This window comes from Thermobia domestica, chromosome 2 (genome assembly GCF_964235325.1).
Source record: "Thermobia domestica chromosome 2, izTheDome1.hap1.1, whole genome shotgun sequence".
Taxonomy (NCBI): Eukaryota; Metazoa; Arthropoda; class Insecta; order Zygentoma; family Lepismatidae; genus Thermobia; species Thermobia domestica.
The window spans coordinates 275,530,657-275,557,270 of NC_137455.1; the positions used below are offsets into that span (position 1 = coordinate 275,530,657).

At 34.8% G+C, this 26,614-nt stretch overlaps 1 protein-coding gene across 3 annotated transcripts in view; it reads right to left on the reverse strand.

Moving 5' to 3' along the window:
* LOC145678507 (uncharacterized) overlaps positions 1–26,614 on the reverse strand; it is a 71,435-nt gene that overhangs the window by 25,244 nt on the left and 19,577 nt on the right. For all 3 annotated transcript variants that reach the window (XM_081748729.1, XM_081748728.1, XM_081748727.1), the window contains exons 3-5: positions 8,355–8,500; positions 4,873–5,214; positions 782–898 (exon numbers count right to left, since the gene is read on the reverse strand). In XM_081748729.1, the coding sequence (XP_081604855.1) occupies positions 782–898; positions 4,873–5,214; positions 8,355–8,500 (605 nt within the window). The remainder of the gene's footprint in view (positions 1–781; positions 899–4,872; positions 5,215–8,354; positions 8,501–26,614) is intronic.

Genomic DNA, 26,614 nt, shown 5'->3' on the forward strand with positions numbered 1-26,614 from the left:
AGTAGAGTTAGGTCACTATTCAATTATTATTATTATTATTATTTATTATTATTATTATTATTATTATTATTATTATTATTATTATTATTATTATTATTATTATTATTATTATTATTATTATTATTATTATTATTATTATACTGTTTAATTCACATTTTAAAACGCGACACGAAGTTTTATATTCATTCATATTTAGTACGATGGTCACCCAGAAATCAGTTACTGTCTGCTAACAAACTAGAGTGTTTTATCATTTCTGACAAATCTTACCTATTTGTCAATCACAAAACTTACAATAATTTAAATAGTCCCTGACTGAAATGATCGCAGATAGAAATATACCTTTCTTGACCTACGCTTATTACAATTTTGATCTTTCATCTGATATTAGGAATCACCACCAGAAGTTTGGTCACCAAATTTTTAATGTCATATATACTGTATATAAATTATGAGCCTTGAAGCATTTAGGCTTTATTGCCCCATTACATTACTTACATATAGACACAAACACACACATACACATACACACACACTCTCACAGAGGGAGAGAGGAAGAGAGAGCGACAGTACCCTCAATGGAACATGGGAAATCGACGCATTGACGACTTACATACTGTACTTCGGTACGAGTATAAACGAATATGAACGTTCATCACGGTAAGTCTTATTCTCTTAAAGTATTCCATTATTTTAGATAACTATCTGTATATATAATATCTGGTCTATTTAAAATATTACCATACATTTATAATTTATAATAGTGGCACATTTCGTTTACCTTCCGATCCATACTTTGGCTTTTCTGTTTATTCTTCTTTCCTTGGTTTTGTATCTCAGGCTCTGCTTGGAAAAATATATTATCTATATATTTTGAAAGCTGATCAATTGTGGCTTTCTGTGGATAAAAATCAAATATAAGAAGTTAGCAATTAATGTACTGTCAAATTCTGTCTTAATTAGGAATAATATCCAATTAGCAAGACATAAACATTCGAAAACTAATCATTTACATTTGATGTGTTGCTGTACTACTTTTGCAAAAATTTGATGTATAAAAAAATAAAAGAGGTTAAAGTAGATTTACATCTTTCATTTCGTTCTAGAACCAGAATATACTTTATATGTCTTATTATGCTGTATTTTCTATATTTCAATTTATTTTTTAAAAAAATGAATTTTATTATTCTTAAAAATGACACGTATTCTGTAGCCAGCGATATGTAAGTATGCAGTGGTGAGTTAGGAATCGTGCGGCTATGTTTGAAAGCTTATTCGCCCTTTGATTCTTGACAGATTTTAATTTCAAGTTGTATATATGTATGTTCCATAATAATTTTTATTTTAAAAATTTTGATTTGGTGTAATAACTTATGTCGTACATTTCCTTTGGGTCTTTATCCGTAATCCCGATGTTTGGGGTTATGATGAAGAATGAAAGATGAATTTAGTCCATTAATAAGGGATGAAGTAGTCTTTCTCCCCCTTCAAGATTAGAAATATAATGTTCGATAATTTTCATAAAAATGTTAGATTTTCATGCAACATGACTATATTATTGAGACTTCACAATCATTCCCGCCACTTGAATTTAAAATCAATCGAGGACGAAACAGCTACTTAAGCCTTCTCCCTTCCCTTCGGAAGTTTAAAAACTATAGGTTCTATGATAAATTTTATAAAAATTGTTCTAGTCTTAAGACAATATGGTGTATGTGTTTATTCAGATTTTCACATTCCCACTACATAGAGTTGAACAAATATGAGTATTCACTTAATGTGCTCCCCCATAAGCTTAAAGAATGTTCTATGATATCGAGCTGAAAAAAGAACGAAAAAAAGATTTTAGTCTAATTTAACGTAATATTGTCTAAAGACTTTTCCAATCATCTCAAATGCTTGGAGTTGAAATGGGTCAATAATTATATGTACATTTTCCTGATTTTGAATAACATTTTCAGAATTTATTTTAAAATCTCGTTTTTTATAGAATAGTGTGTGTTTTGTTGGAGATTAGAGATTTATTCCTATGGATGAGTTGAAATTAGTTAAGGAGGAAGTGGATGGACAGTTAGCTTCAACATCATGCTTCAGCAGCTTTTGAATTCAGGAATATTCTAAATTTCGGATTTTTTCCTAATTCCGGAAAGTGAAATTTCCGATTCAGGAAAGTAAATTTTCCGTATTCCGGAAAATTTTAACCATCCCTAGTTGTGACCAGAGAAAATGTCAGGCCCGGAAAGAGTCTTCGTCTTCTTCAAGCTATTCCGATATCTGTCCTGAATCACAACACAGTCTATCTGACATCTTCCTCGTTCTGTTGACGATTTCCACGTATATCTTCTTCTCTTGTGTTGATTGAACCAAGTGTTTCTAACTACTAGTGAATTCTGTCTACAAGAAGTGACCAGTCAATCTCCTCTTTCATTTCTTTCGCCTAAACAATATTTGCCTACGACACTACCTTCCTGTTTTTGTCCCACAGCTGTATTGAAATCTCTCATTACAATTATATATGCACCCCTCTTCTTCTTGTCTATAATTTCTTCTACATTCTCATAATTTTCCTTTACTTCTTCGATCGTATGCGAAGTCGTCGGTGCATATGTCTGTATCACTACTAGATTCTTCTTTTTACCTTTAAGTCTTAATATCATAACTCTATCATCAACACATTCTACTTTCACTACATTCTCTCTTAAGCGCTTACCAAGAATTATTCCTACACCATTATGACCCCCTTTTCTTTAAATGAGTAAAATATTATATGCCCATTACCTTCCCATCTAACTTCAAAAACTCCTACCAAATCATTCTACTTCGCCCCTGGCACCAATATCTCTAGCTATGGCTCTGTTCACGATATCTTTCGTAAAATATTACATTTTCATACAATATGGATATTTTTAACTATATCTTTCCCTCCTCGTAACCTCTACAAGTATAAAGAAATATGTTCTAATAGTTTTCGCAAATATATATATATATATATATATATATATATATATATATATATATATATATATATATATATATATATATTCGTTTTGACATAGTACGCTGTATGTGTTTATTAAGGTTTCCACATGATTACCACGGCTTAAAGTTCAATGCCAGTCGCATATGAGGCCTCAATGAACCAACCTTTTCCCCTACTCATGATTTTTAAAAATGTTCTAAGATTTCTTTCCTTTTAAAAATGATTTTGGCCGAATACGGTATAATTTTTTTCTGAGAATTTCCTGTCGTCCTTATTGCTTGGATTTGAAATGAGTCAACAATGATGGAGTATGTTTTATAATTTCATATTACATATTTTCATCAAAATTTATAAAAAGATTTTTTTATAAAATATAATTTGTGTTTTGTTGGATATTGTAGATTCACTATTATAATTTGGGGTTGAAGTTAGTGAGAAGGAAGTAAGAAGAACGATCTCTCCCTTCTACAATGCATACTAGTTATAAACTGAGTGCTCACTAAATTGCGACCACCCCTCCACACAAGAAAGCGTGGCCAGCAGCCGAGCTGATTACACGACCATCCCGACTGATAATATTGTAGAGAAAGAATACAGTCGAGGCTACATGTTGACAGACAGCACACTGTTATAATGGGAGGTGGGCAGAATTTATCCGCATTTTAATAGAACATGATTGTGGATACTCGAGCAATAGGTGCGTTAATAACACAGGCAACAACACTTGTCGGATGCGCCCGTTCCTGTGTAATGAAGATGTACGAGTGGTAAGAAGAAAACTGGGTATCGGTCTCCAAGAGACGAAATTATAGAAGCGTACGGTAGTTCAAAATGTGTTGCGAGCGTCGCGTCAAACAACTCGTGACAGCCAAACGAATCATCAATGTTCGGGAAAATTACGTGACCAATACAATGATGGATGCACAGCACCCATATCTCACTCAACTATATGGCGTACACTGGCATGCATGCAGTTCCACAGCAGACGACACACATCATCCACTCCTTACGACTCGTCACTGTCGATTTCGTCGCACTCGGGCACAGGAACACGCTAATTGCATCATGGATGACTGGAAAAGTGTGTGTTGGTCCGATAAATCACGGTTTGTGCTATTCCTCTCTGACTGCTTGTGCATGTGTGGCGCCAACAGCGCGGAGCTATGGATCCCTTATACATGGTGTGTATTGTACAGGCAGGTGAGGACGGTTGTATAGTTTGGGGATGCTTCTGTTGGCATGGACTGGGACCACTGGTGTGTATGGACCACAGCAAGACATTCGTCGTGTATCTGCAGGTGTTAGAGAATCACATATACCCTACAATTCCACCCACACGAAGACGGCATTTTCCAGGACGACAATACACCGTGCCACCAAGCCAGGATTCTACTTGCTTGGCTTAAGGAATATTGCACGGAGTTGCAGCATATGAATTGGTCAACAAGTCACTGGCTCTTAACCTGTAGAACATTGATAGGATGTTGTGGAATTAGATCTTCTCACCATGAATTGGCATCAACATCTGGGGACTCATTGTGGGATGCTATCAGGAATATATGGTGTCAGATTTCCTTGGAGACATATCAGCAACTACCAGAATTCATGCCACGCCGTGTCCTGGCCGTTCTCTGAGCAAAAGGTGACCAACAAAGTATTAGGTAGGCGGTCGCAACTCAGTGAGCACTCAGTGTATTAGTAGATATAGTTTAGCGTCTTATCATTGGTGCACGTAGTTTATGTAGGAAAGTTCTGGATGCTCAACATGAACATTAGCAATTTTAATTAAATATTATTTCGTAGTAGAATTACACATTATATATTCTAACTATGAAAGTTTTAACTTTTTAAAGAAGGGTCTTTTCTTAAGTTAACATAAACAAATCACTTACTTTGTCTTTGTTTGCTTTCTGGAGTTCAACTAGCTGTCCACGTAAGATCTTCAATTCATATTCTCGCTGAATGACCTCGTTTATAGCTCTACGGCAACATTGGCGAAGAGGTGTAGTCATGAAGCGAAGTGTGGCATTTTGGGATCCAGGAATTCTTGAGGATACCTGTTGGCAACTTATAGGAAAGTTGGCATCTAAAGAATTGTCACTAGAAGTTTGCCGAACTTCGTATGGTGTCAGAAGAGTCTCGATTCTATTAATATTCTGCGAGGAATTGTTTCCACTTTCAGAGTTTACAGTGACGGACACAGGTTTCCTTCCAGTCCGAAATAATCTAGGAACCTACAAACATAGAGAGTTACGTAAGTTTGTCCAAGTTTTCTGTGAACTAACATAATATGTATCTAAATTGGAAAACTATTAAATTGGTGCGATTAAAAATTCCGATGATAAGTATCACTTTCAAAGTAAAAAAGAAAAGAGAGAGAGATATCTGAGGTATTCGATGCGAAGAAGTTCTCAACCGCACGTTATACTACTTGGTCACCAGAAGTCCTCTGCAAAGAAGTGATGGATCAATAAATGGTAGACGGTGGAAAAGACGTGAGGAAAATACAGATTTATGCATTTTTCAAAATCTCATTGTGATTGTATGTAGTTCTGCTTTAAGAGTAAAGAAACAGGTTTCGATTATAACAAAAAAAAATAAATAAATAAACAATAAAAAGACAGAAATAAGTTAAAAGTTTCAGTTCCAATTGACCGTTCCATGGTCCACAAGTCTTAGTATACACAGAGGAGGACAAAGTAGCAATGTTTGTCGAAATGATAGAGGAAGAATTCAATGCCAATCGGAAGATGTATGATGATGACCACAAGCAGGCAACCGCTTTCCCCGAAATCTTCCACCTCCGGAGCTAATACAACCCCATCTTCTCACCACTCCTCGAGAAGTTTAAGACATTGTTAAACATCTTACCCCTTGCAAAGCTTCTGAATTTTTGCTGAATAAATTATCATGTCAACAAACACTAGGGGGAAGGCAGCAAAGGAGGCTGGTAAAGCCCAAAAGAACATTTCAAGCGAGATAAGAAGAAGAAAAGAAGGAGGAAAGAGAGTTATGCCATTTACATCTAAGAAAGTTTGAAGTGAACACAGGAGGAAACAAGATATAGGAGATCTGGGGCCTATTAAAGCAACAACTCTTGTAAAAACTAGTGTACCGTACGTCTTCTACTCATGCCTTTTACGAGCGAGACTTTGAAAATATTCTCAAAATTTACAAAAGCTAAATGAAAAGTTCACTTCCTATTACTGTTTGCTGATGCTTGAAAATTTCTTTCGCATACGTTGATGAGATTGATTAGCTATGCACCATATGTTAATTAATACAGTATAACACGATGAATTACTCATCTAATCGCCAGGTATGCTAGAATTAATGACTCAATTGAATTTTACTTCCCTTCAATATAGAAGCAAGCACACAAGTGGATTTGCACGGTCCAGTAAACTTTCCTGTCATCCAACAATGAAATGAAATGAAATCTTTAAGTTTTATGTCCCACTTTTGTGGCGGCTATGCTAATGAGGACGGTGATAATGGGAAATGAATTAAATGGTGGAATGACGAAAGTGGAAGGAAACGGGAGAACCCCGAGAAAACCCACGCACATGGTGTTTGTCCACCACCAAGTTCACTTGATGCTTTCCTGTCGTCAGTATTTGCTGCTATCTGATAATACTAGTAATTATACACATATATGGAGTTGAAATTTTAGACAAGTTCCTTCCATTGTCATAGACATTTCCTTCAAAATGTATCGTAAATATTAATAACATAATAACCAACACTAATAATTTCTATTAGTTTTTATTTCTTGCTATTAGCAAAGCTTTACGCGATATATTTGACATTTATATCAAGTAACAAACAAGTATTATATTTCCTGCGATTTCACGAAATTAGTTTTGTGATCTATGAGCTTTCTGGCAACATTTATATGACGTAGGAGTGTTGCCATATGTTGATTCTTTCAGTTTGAAAAATGAAATGAAATCTTTTAGTTTTACGTCCCACGGTTATGCCGGTTAGGCTAAAGGAGATGGTGATGATGAGAAGTGAATGAAATGGTGGAATAAAGAAAATGGGAGAACCTCGAGAAAACCCACGAGCACGGTGTTTGTCCACCACAAAGTCAACACGGCACGAGCTGGGATCGAACCAAGGACCCCAAGCATCGGAGGTGAACGCTCTACCACTGAGCCACAGCGCCCCAGTAATCTGTTCCTCTTTGTGGCCGAATAAATTTCGTTCCTCGTAACTACTTATAAATAATTTTGTCACATTTAATTATCATTAGTAAAAGTCACGTCCGTTTAATAAGAAAGAATATGTTTTTGTAAAAGCAGTTGTTTGGCAACTGTATATAAAACACACCAATTGTGTGTTACTAAAAAAAATTCCTCATCACGTCAGGTAGTTGTTTTAACGACTATAATTGTAACACTTTACTCCAGTGTGATGGAATTGAAGTAGTACAAGGCTTGTGTCAAAACTTAATATAACTCGGGTAATACAGTCATTGTGTTTAATTGATATAACCATCTTTTACTGTGTAACAGGAGTCATTGTTCTATTTTATTTTATTTTATAAATTTATGTGTTGATAGCTATAAAAATTCAATTTTAAAAAAATCGACTGTGTAACAACTCATTAAGTCTAAAACTTACTGTTATCACAAAAATAATTGCGCTATATAAGTTAAGCAAGATTTGAAATGTTTAGTAGTTTGCGAAAATTAATAGGATTATATTTCTTTTAGCATTTAGAATGCTTATTCACTGGTTCGTTCATTTTGAATCTTCACATTTAAAATTTCGTTTCTGATATAGAAATATGGGAATATTAGTTGTGCTACCAAGAATGACTGAATTCAAAGGATTTCACCCGTGGAGGGGGAATTTCAATACACAGAAGGTATATTGCTTATGCTCAATTAATGATAACCTTTATTGAGTACGATCGTAGATTTGTCGCAAGGGTGAATCTGGTAGCTCTGGGGAAAAAGTTTCTCTCGAGCCGTCCTTGAAATCATCATTAGCCAGCAGTACAGGGAGTGAGGTAATGTATTCGTCAGGTGAAATTCAATAAAGTATTTCTTAAAGTATTCCTAAGCACGTAAGATGTGAACTTGTGATTGACATTGTGTTCATGGATTTTCTAGGAATTATTTCAATTTCTTTCACTTTCTAATTCCAGCAATTTCTTCATTTTCTTTATTTTTTATGATCTAGTCTTAATTACGTAATACATCTCCAGTCAATGAAGTTTGTACAAAATTGCATAAATTAGTCTATATGATCCGGTTCTAAGACAATTACTTAATTACAAATAGGTACAATGTAACCAATTAACGGTAATGTTTCTTCTACCTAGGTATATATATCTCTCTCCTTCTTTTTTTATGAATTTACATACCTGTATGTTTCCCGTACTTTTCGAAGATAACAGAAATTTATCCAAATTTTCCTTTGGAATGTGTCCCGACAGTTCTTGAGACAGTCCAATTGTGTGACTGGAAAGTATCTTATTATTAGCGTTGTACCAATCGTGTTTGTTGTTATCTACAAGAACAAGGTACATTGAAACTGTTTAATGATCAAAAATACAAATGTAAATTTACTTGTAGAGTACTTATACTTTCTCTCATAAATAACAATAATTTTATTTTATACTGTAGATTCATCTTTCATACATTAAAAACAGGACATTATTACATTAAGGCAATCCCACCGGTGTATACAGTTTGCCAATGATACGGCGTTTGTTGTGAAATCTGAAAAGAAGATCAATAAGATATTAGAAAGGGCTTTGAAGGATATGGGGTGAAAATAAATACTGAAAAGACAAAAACTTTGGTGATTGGAATGAAGTGATTAGTGTCAAATATAGAAGTATGAGGGGAGAAAATGGAAGAGGTGACTAGTTTTCGATACCTGCTAGATAATATCATTAGTGCTAACAGGAAGTGAGAACTGAAATAAAAACAAGAGTAGGAATAATGAAAGAAACATTTAGGAGGAAGAAAAATATATTTTGTGTGTCCTTGAATAAAGAGCTGAGAAAAAACTTACAAAATGCTTCGTGTGGAGAATTGTTTTATATGGACCAGAAACATCGATATTGCCCAAAAAGAATAGAAGCCTAAGAAATGTAGCTCTGGAGAAGAATTTACCGGATCGAGCGGAAAATAGTTCAGAATGTGTTAGAAAGGACAAATTTAAGAAGAAGAAAAGGACAAATTTAATAGGGGTAATTGAAAAGATACAGAGATACTTGTTGGGACATTGGCAGAGAAGAAACTATATAATAAGGGATGTGCTAGAGGGTATAGTGACGGTAAAGAAAGGAAGATGCGAAGGAGGCTAAAGTTGATGGACGATATCAAAACAGAAAACCTGTATGTGAAGACAAAAAGATTAGCTGAAAACCGTGGTGCATGGAAGCTTCTCGTTGCGGCAGGTGACCCGTCAATAATGGCAGAATACTTAAGATAATGATGATTCCACATGTAGTCATTAAAAGTTGCAACATTGAGTGTTTGCTTCCTCATTCTTCAATCCACATAGTCTCTTCTGATAAAAACCGTATCACAATTGTCCTGCGGGACGAAGCTATGAAAGCCAATCAGGCTCTGGAACACATGACTTTATATATATATATATATATATATATATATATATATATATATATATATATATATATATATAATTCAATGTTCCGTTGTCTTCAGTAGATTATCTTGAAGACTAAGGAATTCCAATAACATAAATATCTATAGTTTTGAATAAGAAAACGTTTGTTTTCTTTTTCATTTACGTAACAGAAAATGAGAATGTAGTCCTATGAGGCGCTTCATGAACTACACCACACGAATGCTTGTTAAGAAGCTTATTAACTATATTCTTTACGAAAGAGTATAACGTTTCGTGAAGCACCTCGTGCTAAAATTGTTCTTGCAAAATTTCGAAAAACTCTAAACTGGCAACATCAACAACCATGTTTTATTTGCGGTTCTTTTATGTGACTTTCCACAATATATTTCATATGAATCTTACATAGGTGTAACGTGTAATACTTGAACTTCATATTTATACAATACACTGGCTGCTTTTATGAACACTTTTACTTTTTATGACTATCATTGGCAGAAAAATATTGATGCGATTCACTCATCTCCTTTAACTCTCACCAATAACAGTATTTTGGTACTTTCAGAATAAAAGAAAGGAAAGACATTTTCAAGTTAAAAGTGAATTCAACGTACTTGTATTTAACTGATTTTAAGTGTAAACGAATGGGACAATCTTCAACACCAAAAAATGTCAAGTGACGTTTCGAATTAAGAAGCACGGGTCACCGCACTAAACTTTCTCATTCCTACTTCTTAAATTAAATCATGCCAGTTATTAGGCACGCAAGCGGGAATTTGCTTCAGGAGGGCCAGAATTCAATATAAGCAAAAATTATATTAAAATATTTATGTATGAAACAAAATTATAATAGATGTTTCCGGAAAATTTTGCGTGAGAAGAAAACTCATCCTCTCATTGGAACACCCTTTTTGGGTTTTTCAGAAAGAAATTATGTCATATTTTTGGGCTAGGCCTACTAATGACAGATCTATTTACAAAATATGAATAATATTATTACCCATTTATGCTATGATAGAATTATTAACAAATTTTACGGTTTCTAGGCTGATACAGGATATGAAAGTGTAAACAACTCTCGAGTTAATTTATTATTGTTTTATTTTTTAACCATATCTGAACCACTCCAGTACTGTTATCCCTCGAAAGTAAAACACATATCTTATCCTTAAATAGTGATGATGTCAGATTTTCTCCAGGGAGACTTTCATTACATAAGGGATAAAAGTACTTCAAAAACATTGATAATGCAAAATTGATCACGATCTGTAATATGACCCGAGGGGATAACTTCTGCCCTCACTAGCCCCTGAAACCATTACTGCCCTTAAATACCTCGTCTAGTTTTCCCAAGGGAAATATTGTGGTAGTTCATAAGGCTTAACTTGTCAATCAAAGTTGATTCCTACAGGAACAATATATTTTCATCGCAACGGAATGTTTTTATCCCAAGAATAAAAGTGATAGAAACCAATCCAATAAAATGAAATTTGATTCCCAATTAAGAATGTTTGTCAAGATAAAATTGTACTAAAATCACTTGGGCTAACTTTTGTGCCCTGGGACCCTGGCTCAGGGTAATGGTCCACTGGTGCATAGAACTACCGTTCTAATTTCTCTCAATGGGTACGTTGGCCCACTCTTTCGAATTTTGGAGGAGGTGCATAGAACCACTTCTTCAATTTTGGAAATTGCCAAATTTGAAAATTTGGTATGGTAGTATAGAGCCATGAAGTGTACCTCTGTAAGTTTTGGTGGTCTATCTCGTTCTCTTTCATGGGTAAAACATTGCCAAATAATTAAATCTAGTAGGTTTTTGACTATATTATCCTCTTTGATGAGGGTTTATTACGTTATATTGTCATATAGTTGAGTGCTGAGGTCCATTGTCTTTCACTGGACATTGATAAATTGACACACTCCTCTCAAATATTGCAGGTGAACATAGGAATATCCCTTAAATTTGGGAATTGCCAAATTTAAAAATGTGGTATGTTAGCATAGGACTGGATATGTACTTCTGTAAGTTTGAGTGGTCTATCTTTCATGGGTAGAAAATTGCCAAAATTATAAATTTCAGAGGTTTATCACCTACTTTATCCTCCTTGATATGATCTTGTCATTTTATATGGTTATATGGATAAGAACAGGGGCCCATTTACTTTCATAGGACAAGGGTACATTGACATATCCCTTTCGAAATTTGGAAGTAGTACATTGGACCACCCCTTAAATTTGGGAATTATAAAAAAAAGTAAAATTTGGCAAATGTTCCCTAGGATTTGAACGTCCCAAATTTTCAAAGTTATACAGTATAACTCTGTAAATTTGGGTAGTCTTGCTTATCCTCTTCTGTGGGTAAAAACTGTCAAATATTAGTGATGCCACATGGTCAGTTATTGATAAACCTTTAACATGTTATATGATTTTATAGTTGAGCACAGGAGTCCATTCCTTTTCATAGGACATGGGTGCATTGATGTTCTCTTATTAAAAATTGGAATGGATACTTAGAACCGCCTCTTAAATTTGAGAATTGTCAAAAACAAAATTTGGTAAACGTTCTCTAGTACTCAAATAGATAAATTTGTGTTTGTGGGTGGCCTTATTTATCCCCTTCTATGGTAAAAAATTGTCAAATTATTCATATTGTCAAGTTGTCGATTAGTGACCTAATTTATATTCTTAGATGAGACTTTATTACAACATGTGATTATGTGGTTAGTATAAGTCAATTCTCCTTCCATAGGACATATGTACGCTGATGAACACCCTTTAAGTTTTTGAGTGGTACATTGGTCCACCCATTAAATTTGGGAATTGTGAAAAAACATTTGGTAAATGTTTTCTATGACTCGAATACTCGTATATACATTTTTAAATGTAGTTGGTATTCCTCTTTATGGTTCCCTATTTCCCTTTATGAGTTAAAAATGTCAACAATTCATTTGGAGTCTTTATGACGTCTTATGTCGTCTTTGATAAGGTTTTAGTGTAGGATTAAAAATGGGAAGGACGATTCATAACAAACACTTTGTATTTAAGCAGGAATTTAAAATTTTGAGGGAAAATCGAATTTACATGAGGTGCAAATTTTCAATGTTGTGCTTAATGTTTCTTAATATAAAAGTAACATACGATGATATGGATAAATACAGGGTCCCATTGTCTTTCATTTGACATGAATACCTTTAGACAATCTCATTAACTTTCGGAAGGGGTAGTTTCTCATTCTTAAATTTAGGAATCGTTTAATTCTGAAGTTTCGAACTATAATTAACAAGACATTGTGAATGTTCACAAAAAAAAAATATATAAAATTTAACATTTAAATAAACGCTAATTAATGAAGTACAAGCACTTCCTAACAGCCATTAAATTGTAATGCAGATCGACGTCATATTTGTCTAGCCCTGGAATGTCTGCACTATACGAAAAATATTGAAAACAATAAAGATTACAATAGCAAAAGGAGTACAAATAAAATTATACAAGTGACAACCGAGTATAGTGTCCTATACGGAAGTACAGTACAACCGAGATATAGGAATATTCAATAACCGCTGAAAAATAATAGACAATGAGCAAGTCTTATTGTTGGTTATAAAAGAAAAATCTCGTCCAGTTCTTTAACAGGAGGTAATGTGCCTAAAATCGATGACACATTCCCGCGCTGGATAGCAATGCTGATACGTTAGAAAAGGAATGCAGTAGCTCGGGGATCACTAGTTTTAATTGCTATTCGATGACCAACTTCTTTAATGAAATTAGATTGTCAAAAATAAAAATTCATAATTATTCTTTACGACTTGGATATATATATATATATATATATATATATATATATATACAGGGTGGTTCAGTAATGTTGGACAGCCCTGAATAAATCGGAAACCAGAAGAGATATTAGCAAGAGTGTGGTGGATCCATATACTTGTGGAAGGGGGACGTCTTGTGAGGTACCACACAATGTTACCAGGTCAACAGTGTTGCCAGCTCAGTACAAAGTTGTATTTTTTAAATGGAACATATAGAAGTTTATGCCATCAAAAGAATTAATACAGAATGTGAATACCAACAAGCGAAACCGCACCTGTCAGTGTTGCCAAATAAGGAAGTTATAAAGCTTCAAAGATCAAGAAATTAAAGTGTCCGTAGAGCAAAACTAGCAAAAAGGCAAGAAAAATAATACTACGGAATGAAAAGGAGTAACCGAAAGAGTAAACCAAAGAACGTACAGCATCCAGTGAGTAACAGGGTTGCCACAGTAAAGGGGGAAAAATTGAAAATTTTGCCGTTGCTATAGGAGGAAAAGTGCCCATATGACATAATGCTGGAAACACCATAGAAAGTCTATGTAAGATTCAGGAATCCTAATACCGTTTGTTCGAAAGCGATATCTCTAACCGTTTTCGAGATACACCAAAGGTGTACGGGGTTTGCAACACTGCATAATTGATTTGACGATTAGACCCGTGTAGTTCTTACATTTTGTTGGGCGTATCATTTTCATTACTCGTTTCTGTAGTTTGGAGGGCGAGGGAATTATTATGCAGTGTTGCAAACTCCGCACACCTTTGGTGTATCTCGGAAACGGTTAGAGATATTGATTTCGAACAAACGCTATTAGGATTCCTGAATCTTACATGAACTTTCTATGGTGTTTCCAGCATTATGTCATATGGGCACTTTTCCTCCTATAGCAACGGCAAAATTTTCAATTTTTTCCCCCTTTACTGTGGCATCCCTGTTACTCACTGGATGCTGTGCGTTCTTTGGTTTACTCTTTCGGTTACTCCTTTTCATTCCGTAGTATTATTTTTCTTGCCTTTTTGCTAGTTTTGCTCTACGGACACTTTAATTTCTTGATCTTTGAAGCTTTATAACTTCCTTATTTGGCAACACTGACAGGTGCGGTTTCGCTTGTTGGTATTCACATTCTGTACTAATTCTTTTGATGGCATAAACTTCTATATGTTCCATTTAAAAAAATACAACTTTGTACTGAGCTGGCAACATTGTTGACCTGGTAACATTGTGTGTTACCTCAAAAGACGTCCTCCTTCCACAAGTATCTGGATCCACCAAACTCTTGCTAATATCTCTTGTGGTTTTTGATTTATTCAGGGCTGTCCAACATTACTGAACCACCCTGTATATATAAATTTTAATGGTTCAGGCTATTCTCTTGCATGGATAAAACATTATCAAAATTTACATTTGGGGATTTTTATTATCTAATTTTAGAGGCTTTATTATATCATATGATCATAAAGATGAGTACAGGAGGTAGTATAAAGTCGTTGGTGGAAAGTTATTTTTGTTGAAATCTGATTGGTTGATCCCTACCTCTAACTTCAAATTTTAAGTTTGAAAACTGATAGGTAATTATTATAACCTATTTTTACACATCAACAATTTCACACTTTTAATATAAGAAATGTAGTTACGAATCATTGTCTAAGGTAATGTGCGGAAAAGATATTTTTGGTGCAGTCTAATTGGCTAATCATTCAAATCTTTGTTTAAAAATTTTTAAAATATTCTTGAAAAGTTTTGCATAAAGATTTTCGAAAACCTTATCAAAATCTCTTTTAGTTTGAACATTTTTGAAGTTTAATATTGTAGTTACGACTCACAGTCTAAGATCTTTACTGGAAAATTTTAGGACTTGAAACTTGATATGTAATTATTAACATTTATTGATATACAAAGACGATTTCACATTTTGAACTTTAGGATCTGTAATCATGACTCATAGTCTAAGATAATAGACGTAGTTGAATTATTGAATAGTTGAAGAATTATATATTAATTGAATAGCTGAAAATAGGTCAAGTTTGATGGTTATCCTTGAAGCGTTTTTCTTATCACAATATTTTTGCTTGTCAATGTTTGGTTTGCTTACGAATGACAGTGAGGTTTTAAACTGAAAGCTTTTGTAGTAACTGATAGGTAATTATTAAAACTGATTAAAATGCAACAACAACAATCTCGCACTTTGAACTTTACTTACAATTTATAGTTTAAGATCTATTTGGTGGAAAGTTATTCTTAATGCAATTTGAATGATTGATTACTTCAACATTTTTGCTTAAGTGTTTTAGAAAGCTTTTGTTTAAATTTTTAGTTTGAAAAAAAAATCAATTACTTTTTTCAATTTTAGATTTAAAATATTTGAACTCTAGCATTGTACTTACAAATCAAGTCGCTCATTGGTGCAAAGTAAATCTTGATCGAATCTAATTGGATGATTGCTTTCAAATCTTTATATACATTTCTAAGAGGTTTCTATTTTTTTGCTAAAAATTTTCAGACTTTTGAATTTTAAAATTTTTAGGTTGAAAATTTAAGGTTTGAATATTATCGATTTAAAACTTCTTGATCGAGTAGTTTGAAAATTTTGATTTGAAATGTTTAGTTGGAAAATTTTGGTTGAAATTGTTTTCATCACTATTTTATAATGTTTTGTTTGGACATTTTTGTTTAAATTCTTCAAATTTGAAAATTCATTGAATTTTCTTTTTACATATTTTTTGTAACATGCTTTAGTTTGAAAATTATTTGCATTTGTTGAAAAGTTTTCAAAAAATTAGTGTGAAAATTTTGTTTAAAAATGTTTCACTATTTGAAAATGTAAAGCTCATTGAAAAAAGTTACAAGTGTAAGAAAGATTTCAGAACTGTTTAGAATAAAAAGATAACAATAAGGACAAAATTGGTAACAATAAGGACCCTTAGCAATGACAAAATTGGTCAAATACCTCTGAAATTATTTTTTTTTTTAAATCCATGAAAGGGAAGAAGATGGACCTCCTAAAATTAATAGTCCTATACTACTATACAAAATTTTTAAATTTGGTAATTTCCAAAATTTAAGAAGTGAAACTATACACTCCTTCGCACCTCTAGTTCATGGCCCCTTAGCCAAGGACTCATGGGCACAAAAGTTAACCCGAGTGACGCTGGTACTACTGATAAATAATTTCTTCTGATAACAAAACAGAGGATAAAATTATTTTGTTGTACATCGCCTAGTTATATATACTTCACCTTTCTTATTTGTGATTTGGGGTGCTTGAGCTTTTATTGAGAGTTCTTTAGGCTCTTTCAAAAGACCTCGCGCGACCAAGTAGCGCAAATTTTGGCCTAACTATTTTCCAACAAGTTTACCATTCCCAAGGGGCCAAGGGTCTGTGCTACTGGGCTGTGTCAATACCATGAAATTGTTATCGTTGAAGTACAGATTAGGAGAGTTTTGCATATAATATCGTGTGGCTATTTTTGAAATATATGTTTACTACACTCAGCAGAAACCAAATTAACCATAGCATAATAAAAATGGTAATCAACCACTTTATTTTAGAACATTCATACCATCTAAAGGTCTGTGCACGAAACATACACGTATCTTCCATATACTCTCCGCATCAAATCAATAGTGTGTGTGGCATTTTATCAAGTTTAACACAGAATTTTGATATTCGCTCTCTGCTCGATGCTGTTAAAGATATACTACATTGACTTGATCCCTAGTCTTCCGTTGCAAGCGCTGGTATCGGCTGAAGGAATTCCCACTCGCTTTCTCTCGCTTAGCAACAGCTGAACCCTTATTGGCTCAACGCGTGGGTGTGTGAGCTTTAGTTCGCATTTTTGCCACGGCTCAAGACATTTTGGCAGCACAATAGTGTGACGAGGGACTCTCAGACTGCTCGTACATGTGGTATTCCTGGTAATGGCGTTGTATTTGCCGTCAAGCTTCGCATGCTAGAATGTGGTATTGCCAGATCGTAGAGGAGGGATTATTCTTTCGAACGCACATATTGGTTTACAGCAGTGTTGCCGACCATAGCGGAATTCCGCTACGAGTAGCGACTTTTCGTTGCTCTAGCGACAAAGCGGTGACGGGCGAAAAATACGGAAAATGTAGCGACTTTTGAAACATATCTTAAAACTTACAATTTTCTCCCATAGCCTGAAAGAAGTGAGCAAATTAGGTTAGAAAACATTTCTTTCTTTCTAAAATACTTAATATAGTTTTATAGAGGGAAAGTATACAAATTTCAATAAACGGGATTGTTCCGTTTTCAAGAACGCTGTATGTAGGAGGAGATGAGATTGTGAGTTGATTTTAATATCTCGTTCAGCAGCAAGACTATATGAAACGTGGATCTACTGATTAACATGTTATCCAAACCACACAAAAAGAAGAGAGGAGAATTCCACAAATGTCCATGCATGCCTCTGCTGCTGCTTTCATTCAAAATAATTGCATTTGAGTCATAAGGTGCATCTTTTGTTATTGTAACTTGTAGCCAGCATCTACAAGAAGCAGCTGTTACATAGCACAGCAATCGACGAGCTAAGCTAAAGTTCTTTCTTTTTCTTCTTTCACAATTCAACCATAGACTGTAAAAAATCGTTGTGTTATTTCAACGACATGCCTATGTGTTAACACAATTGTGTTAAAATATAACACAAACAGGTGGTTAGAACAACTCATTCTCCATTTGGAGTTGTGTGTCAAATGCCGGTAGTTGAAATGACACACGGCCTGTGTGTTAAATTAACACAAGCATAGAATCTTCGGTGTTGTTTTCTTCGTTATTGCCAAATATGCTGGCCATCTAATTATAAAGGCTTATGTACTGAAGCTACAGTCAAACACAACAAATCCAGGTATTAGCAAAATTTCAACTTGCAAACCGCGCGATGTATTCTCAATCATTATACATAATGTTTCGTAAGAAATATGTCAACAGTCAAAAATAACACCATATTACTGTGTCACTTCTACACTGCACTGGAGCTCATCAGTCAACTCCGGGTACTGTTTCGAAAATGGCGGAAAACCAGTAGAAACACAAATAAGAGGCAAACATACTATAAGAAATGAAATGAAATATTTAAGTTTTACGTCCCACGCTTATGCCGATTAGGCTAAAGGAGACTGTGATGATGAGAAATGAATGAAATGGTGGAATGAAGAATGTGGGAGGAAACGAGAGAACAACGAGCACGGTGTTTGTCCACCACAAAGTCCACACGGCGCGAGCTGGGATCGAACCAGGGACCGCAAGCACCGGAGGTGCACGCTCTACCACTGAGCCACCGCACCTCCAATAAAGATACTATAAGGATATAGGTAAGAGTATCCTATCATTCTTGAACAAGTTGTTGGTGAAGGTTGTGTTTCGAACCATCAAGTAATACTTCACAATAAGTGTTGGGGAGGACGACAAAAAAGTTTATGCAGATTTTCTAAATGAAGTGTCCTGTAGTTACTATTCTTATTTTAAAAGTAGAATCTTCGGTAATCGTAAGCATGCACACCACAAGCTTCTCCGACACAGAAAAATGGTTCCATCAACAATCAACACTGCACATGCAGTTATTTCAACACCAAAATAGGTGTCGTAGTAACACAGAACTGGAGTAGAACTAACATCAAAACGTTGTTAATCTTGTGGTCCGACCTTGAATTTTAACACAGCGAGTGTTGAATTAACACCAAAACGGTGTTACTTATACGGCTTTAATCTTGAATTATGACACAGATTGTATGTTGGAATAATACGAAAATGATGTTGAAATAACACAGGGACTGTGTTATATTAATACTTGACATGGTGTGTAATATTAACACAAAATAATTAACACACTACACCGATGCTTCGAGTTGGTGCAACGCCGCACAAGTAACACTCAACACTTTTCCCCACACTACCGTTCCTGACATGGTGTCGAATCAACACCGAAAATACTAACACAGATCCGAATTTAACACCGCTCAACACCGGTTGTGTGTTAAAAAAGTAACACACCGCCTGTGTTAAACGCTAACACCGAGGGGTCTGTGTTGAATTAACACCGCATAGTGGTAATCACGCTGGAACCACTGCCCTGTGTTAAATTTGAGTTGAATTAACACAACCATTTTTTACTGTGTAGGTTGGTGGGCAACATGGAAATTTTAAAACTTTTCTCCCCCTTGGGAGAACTATTTTATACTTTGATAAGGTTTCTTCTTTGTAACTGAATCTAGATATTCTAACATTGGTCTTACTTAGAGTTTGCTAATTTAAACCGTAAGTTATTTAAATACAGTAAAATGCTATTATTTTGAAGTATTGGAAAGCATTATGCACGTAAGCTGGGGTGAGGGTACGAGGACGAGAGATAACCCGGAATTCCAACTTCAATGTAAATTTGATATAACTTTATGAGTATTTTACAGAGTGAATATACACTATATATTCAGGCTGAATTTAGTCTCTGTAAAAATTTAGAGATCACTCTCAATAATATTCCTAGATACGTGTTTGTGAAGCACTAAATCAGGGGCCTCCATTTAGAGTTTAAGCTTATTAATGTGTTAAATATTTTGCAGGTTTGTTAACAGTTTTTATTTTTTTATTTTTACCATTAGTTTAATTTTATAATGCAGCAGAAAATAGCGGGATTTCAGTAAGGATAGCGGAGTGTAGTGGAATTTTGAAGGCACAGTAGCTACTTTTCGAGCTGGGAGCTGGCAACACTGGTTTACGGATTGCATTTACTGTTTCGTCACAGTAAAATAATTGTGTCGATCGTAATTGTCGTAATTGTTACGTAATTGTCGGTCGGTGTGTATTTCACTCTAGCTTGTTAAAAATAGTGTAGTAATGAGACACAATACAAAATAATGTATTTTTGTGCAATTTTGTGCAAGTAAAAAATACTACTACGTAAGCTAGTAGTTTTGATAGTTTTCATTTTTGCTTACAAGGGACATCACCCAATTGTCCGGCTTCGATTTCAATGAAATTTTTCTAGCTGATAGAGGACATATATGTATTATTTGTGATGACAGAAATTTTTGCCATGGTGCATGTTTTCTATTTTTTTTATAATTTTTAAGTTCTGATGTGGTTATTAGAGATTACTGCAGAAGTCCCTTACTAATCTTTGTAAACGGAGCGTTAATGAAAGAACAACCATGTAGATGAGGTCTAGGGGAAAGTTGTATGGTAGGTATGACCTTGACGGCAACCAGTGTTGGGTAAGTTACTTGTAAAAATGTAACGCGTTACAAGTTACTTTACTTTCTCTTAATATGTAACGCGTTAGTAACGCGTTACTTGCCCCCAAAAAGTAACTGTTACTTTACTTCGAAAGTAACGCGTTACTAACGCGTTACTTTTAGTTCCAAAACTTTAAATATGTGAAAAAATATTACTTCAATTTTCCATACTACTATTACTACAGCTATAATAATAATAATAATAATAATAATAATAATAATAATAATAATAATAATAATAATAATAATAATAATAATAATAATAATAATAATAATTATTATTATTATTATTATTATTATTATTATTATTATTATTATTATTATTGCACGTTCTGAATCGCTTTATGTAAATGCAAGAACAAATTGTTACTTGATATATGAACATTTTCATATAATGTTGTAAAATTGATAAAATGCCATACTGCGTTACTCCTAGGAATGGGAACTAGCGAGTTCAAGCGAGTTTCCTTTGAAACTCGATTCGACTAGAAACAGATATCTTTGAGTTCGACCCGAGAACTCGGCTCGAAAAATTACTCCAACTCTACTCGAATTGGGGTCGAGTTTCGAGTCGAGTCTAGCCAAATCCGGTGTGTAGTTTCGAGTACTCTCTTCAAGTACAGTATATTACATAGACAATATGATTATCATCAATGACACCACTACTACTACAACTTTTATTATTATTATTATTATTATTATTATTATTATTATTATTATTATTATTATTATTATTATTATTATTATTATTATTATTATTATTATTATTATTAATTATAACAACACTGTATATAAACATGAAAGATAGGAGGTTTGTATTTCAATACTAAAAAACTAGTTGATTGCGAATTTCGGTAGTCGTGAAGTCTAGGAGTCAAGGACATTGTTCCCGAGCTTCTGAATTTCGGTTGAGGGTCTACGTTGAGTATTCGGGTTCGAGCCAAACACTGTTAAAATTTATAGGCACTGGCCAAATATCTTCAAAATTGCTCGGCCCAGGTTTAGAATTGTCAACGACTCGAGCAGCTCGGCTCACAGCTCATTCACTATCGACCCGAACCGAGAAGTGAGCCGAGCCAACAGCTCACCCAACCGACTCGGTTAGAGCCCTCAGCTCAGTTGAGCCCAACCGAGCAGTTTGCTCATCCCAACCAAGCCAGCTCGAGCAGATGGTTCACCCCAAGCGAGCCCGCTCGAGCCATTTTCTCAGTTGAGCCGAGCCGAGCTGAGCTTGTTATAAAAAATCTCTTGTGGTCTCGCTGTCGAGACGAGACGAGATACGAACAGTGTCCCCTCTCGTGAGCAACACTGAAAATATTTCATGTTACTGATTAGCTTACATTTCTCATGGCTTTCGCTTTCAAGTGTAATCAGGCCACGATTTGAAAACGAGTTAAAACGAACGAGCCATTTATCAAACTCGACTGGACTCGAAACTCGACTTGAATTCGAGTCGAGTCGAGTTTTAGCTTGACTCGTGCTCATCCCTATGCGTTAGAAAAATCGTTGCTTATTGTTACTCTGCTAAACTAATTATATAATAATAACAATTTTGTTATGTAAAATTAAAAATACAGAATATAGAGAAACATTACACTACAACTAATACAGTGAGAACACATGAACTGGGGGTGAATCAAAACTTGCCAGTAACTCTAAAATCGATATATGCTTTTTAAAGCTAGTTTCAAACTCTATAATCAACGGGACTCTGGGATAAGCAAACTAATCTGAAAGAACTCCAATATTACATACCATCAGCAAACTATTTTCTAGTAATAAAGTAGGGCTGCTCATCAGAACACAGTTTATTCATATTGACCCCTTAGTGTAAATAGTTGATTATGGCGTGCTAGTTGTTGATAAATATTTTCCGCTGGGGCACTTCAGACACTTTACTCTTAAATTTTGTCCACCATTATCCTCAGCTCTTAAGAAAAAGTATTCTTTCAAATGTTCGAATGGTAATATATTTTCATTCTCCATCTTTATAAAAACAACACCAATCAAAGTAAAATAGACTACCGGTATCATTGCACTCCTAGTTCACTCACTGAATGTATTGATTTGGTGTTGTCAAAATCTACGACAAAATCTTCCAAGTGCTTGCAATCAGTACACGTGATTTCCCTGAGGCTGGCCACATCTTCCAAAAACAGCAAGTGGCACTACGAACTTATCTGTTTCTCTGTGTGTCGGTTACTGTCGGTCACTGACATACGTAGTTCATGCTCTATTGTTTCATTCTGAGAAATTTACTTACAGGAAAGAAACATTTGTTTCCGAAAAAAAAAATACAGATATTATAGTTACTCATCCGAAATGTAACGCGAAAAAAGTAACGCAAACTAGGTACGTTACTTAAAAATTTGTAACGCGTTACCGTTACAGTTACTTTGGAAAAAATGTAACGCGTTACTAGGAAACGTTACTTAAAAAGTAACGCGTTACAAGTAACGCGTTACTTGCGTTACGTTACTTCCCAAGACTGACGGCAACCATTTTGAAATCCGCCATTTTGTATTAAGGTCAAGTTTTTAAATGGGAATAGGGTAATATGATACATATTTTTGGGCTAGAATTTAATCAGAAAGACAATGGTGAAGCTAGTTTTGAGATACACTCATTTGGGAAAAGTTACAGGCATTTAATTGTTTACTTATACGTGCGGAAGTCCCTTACCTCCGCTTCTAACCCGCGTACTAATGATAATAAGTAGAGAAAAGCTTCGGTAATACATATTATGCCTAGAAGAAGGTGATACAGTAAGGATATCCTTGACGGCAGCCATCTTGAAATCAGTAGCGTAGCGTGGTATTCCGAAATGGGGATGCCAAAGTTAGTCACTTGTCTAATATAACACAATACAATACAATGCATGTTCAATGTGTATTTTCCTTAACAAGTGAAAAGATTCACTATGCAGCAAATGTTGTTTCGATAACTCATGTTTTAGAGCTTTCTTCATGAAATTACCCAAATCAGAAATACCGTTTGAACACCACTCCGACTCCTTTGCCCCAAACATAATGCAGACGAAACATAGCATTTTATTCCCTACAGAACACCCAGAAAGCCAAGAAAACCTATCATCATACCACGAAGACTGAAATATTTGTGACTGCTAGTTGTCGTTTTTATGGAAAGCTTTGGGGTAGGTCATATCCCTTTCAGAGAGCAGCGCTGCTCGTAAGTCAACCGAGATATGGTGATTGTTACAAAAAAATAAATTAAATTTGTGTCTGGTACTGTTATCGTAGTCATCATTTGCTTAAAGATAGTAAGGTACTATACCTTGTAGCAGCCGAACACTTTCCACAGCTTTGTCTCTTAGTTATAAATGTAATTTTCTTCATACTACAGTAAAACAATAAAACAAATATTCATTTCAAATCACAACGCATATATATATATATATATATATATATACCGCCAATTTTTCTTGACCACGAACGATCAATGTTGCTAATCAAAAGCATAAATCTAGTACAGAACGCAAGGGCATAGCCAGGGAGAGGTGAGCCAATAATTTATCACAAGAAAGGAGTGTAAAGCCATGTTCATTAAACAACTTGCAGAAGCTTTATATTTAGCACGGCATAATTTGCAACCATCCCATATGATTACACAACACAAATAGAAGATTAACAGGCTGAGTCCTCTCATTAAGGCCCGCAACCAGCCATTAAAGTTTAGGAGAGAGGCACAAATATGCTAGGGGGTCCAATCGTCATAATTCTGGATCTCTTTTATCAATAACTTCTCCTAATAATTAGGAGGCCAAAACATTTAGGGGCCCAGGCTCCCGTAATTGCACGCCTGGTGGGGCATACAGTAGCAAATGCTTAGATTACGTTAGACGCCAATAAGCAATTGTCTCAGCTCCTTTTCTGCCACTAGCATTCTGACGAGAAAAACCGGCTCCACTTTTGTATAAATATTGTTTTCAGTATAATTCCCTTTATTTCTTTCTCGTGGGCAGCTTCTTTCTCCGCATACCATACTTCAATCTCGTTTTTTTTTTTTTTTTTTTTTTTTAATGTCACCCCTAGAAATTTGTCATCTTGGGTCCGGATCTCAGGTGCCCGTTCCTGAATATGGGCCTGAGTGTTTATATCATTTGAAGATACAAATAGAAAGCACTTAAAGCAACTCTGGGGGCCTATTTCTGTGTATCTACTTCATTGTCAGATACCCAGATACGGAAGAGCACAAGTAAACTCTGTGAAGGGCAGAAAGTGGCGTACCGGATCGGTGACCGTGATTCTACAGAATGCATTATAGTTATGCTTGTGTATGTGAGTCCTCTCAAAGAATATCTGGCTACATTCTGGGACATGATATGTATTTATGATGTAGATTATGAGTTTGCCTTTAATTACTATTACAATTACGATGCATTTAATTACGATTAAAGCATAACTATTTTTATACTATCACTTACATAAGCGACATGCTTCATAATGGCGTTGAACTAACTATTTATGTTTTGTTCTATTTCCTTGACAGCGGTCGTACGTTCTATAGAGAAACCACAGCTTAGTTCAAAATATATAGAGTTCGCAGTACTTGAGCATACGCCAGCTTATATCTAAAGCAAATGTTGGGTTGCAAAGGGATGGCGGGGAGTAGTTGGGCATGCGCATTCGACAGAAAGCAGACGAAAACCCCGATGCTTGCAGTAGGCATGGATGCCCGAGGAACATAGCATACAACAAGAGGAAAGGCAGAAAATGTGCATCTGAGTGATGCGCATGCATAGGTTCCGCTTGCCAAAGTAAAGCAAGAGAGCTCATTCACAAGATTGCAGTGGAAATAATTGTGATAATTATAAGCAAACAATTTATGAATATAATAAAATACGTACTTTTTTCTTATTAACAGGGGATGCCGGGCATACAGGCGTTCCCTTACGCTACGCCGCTGCTTGAAATCCGAAATTTTGAATTAAAGTGAAGTTTGAAAAATGAAAACCATAGCATGTGACACCTCATTTTAATAGCAAATTTTTCCAAAAAGCCAATGGTATGCTTATTTTTGTTCTGTAATTAACCAGTGTGAATTTAGGACTGCTTTTAATGAGCATCAAACGTCCATTATTCGATCTTTCAAATTGGCAACACTCCTAATTTTCACCGCATGTTTTAAGATTCCAGCTGGCACTTCGCAATTGTTGCCATGGCTCATGTTTTCAAAATTTATTACATTTTTTAAGAGTTACGATTTGTCAGTTCGTGAATAGTGTTGGGATAAGTATCCAGCAATCTTTCTGAATTTTGAAGACTTGCCATGTAATTATTGATTTTAAACGAGAATACATGAAGAACCTATGGACCTATGTGACGTAAAGGAATACAAATGAAATTGTAACGAATTGGTGTTATACGAACACAAAATTATCAGGAAATGTAGCCTACATGAAGCGCAAACGACAAACAATAAAATATTTTTAATAAATACAACATTAAAGAAACAGTAGCAATGCTAGAAAATATCAAAGAGTCATTATATGATTGTTCTCACAACATTGTGTGTACCATGAACATAATATGAAAACAGGTAACTTGTTTATAAAGAGGTGTAACTTAATTGAGTGCCCGATCAATACTGATTACAAATTTTACAATCATGAATCATCGACAACAATTGCTAGAAAACAAATGACTTTTTTGTCTGACTAGCTAAAAAATTGCCATAGAAAATAAATAAATAAATATACAATAAAGAAATAAATATAAAACAAAACAAAAGACCCTTGATTTACACAACAATCATATTTCGTTTTCCTTTTTGAAGTGAATTTTCATTTGATTTTTCGTCTCATCTACTACTCAAGCTACGTCCTCGGTATTACCTGAATGCAAAGTTGGAGTTGTTCCGTTGTGAGATGATTCATGTTAGTAAACGAGTTTTTGAAAGGCAGGTATAGGAAATAAATAATTACATGGCAAGTCTTCAAAATTC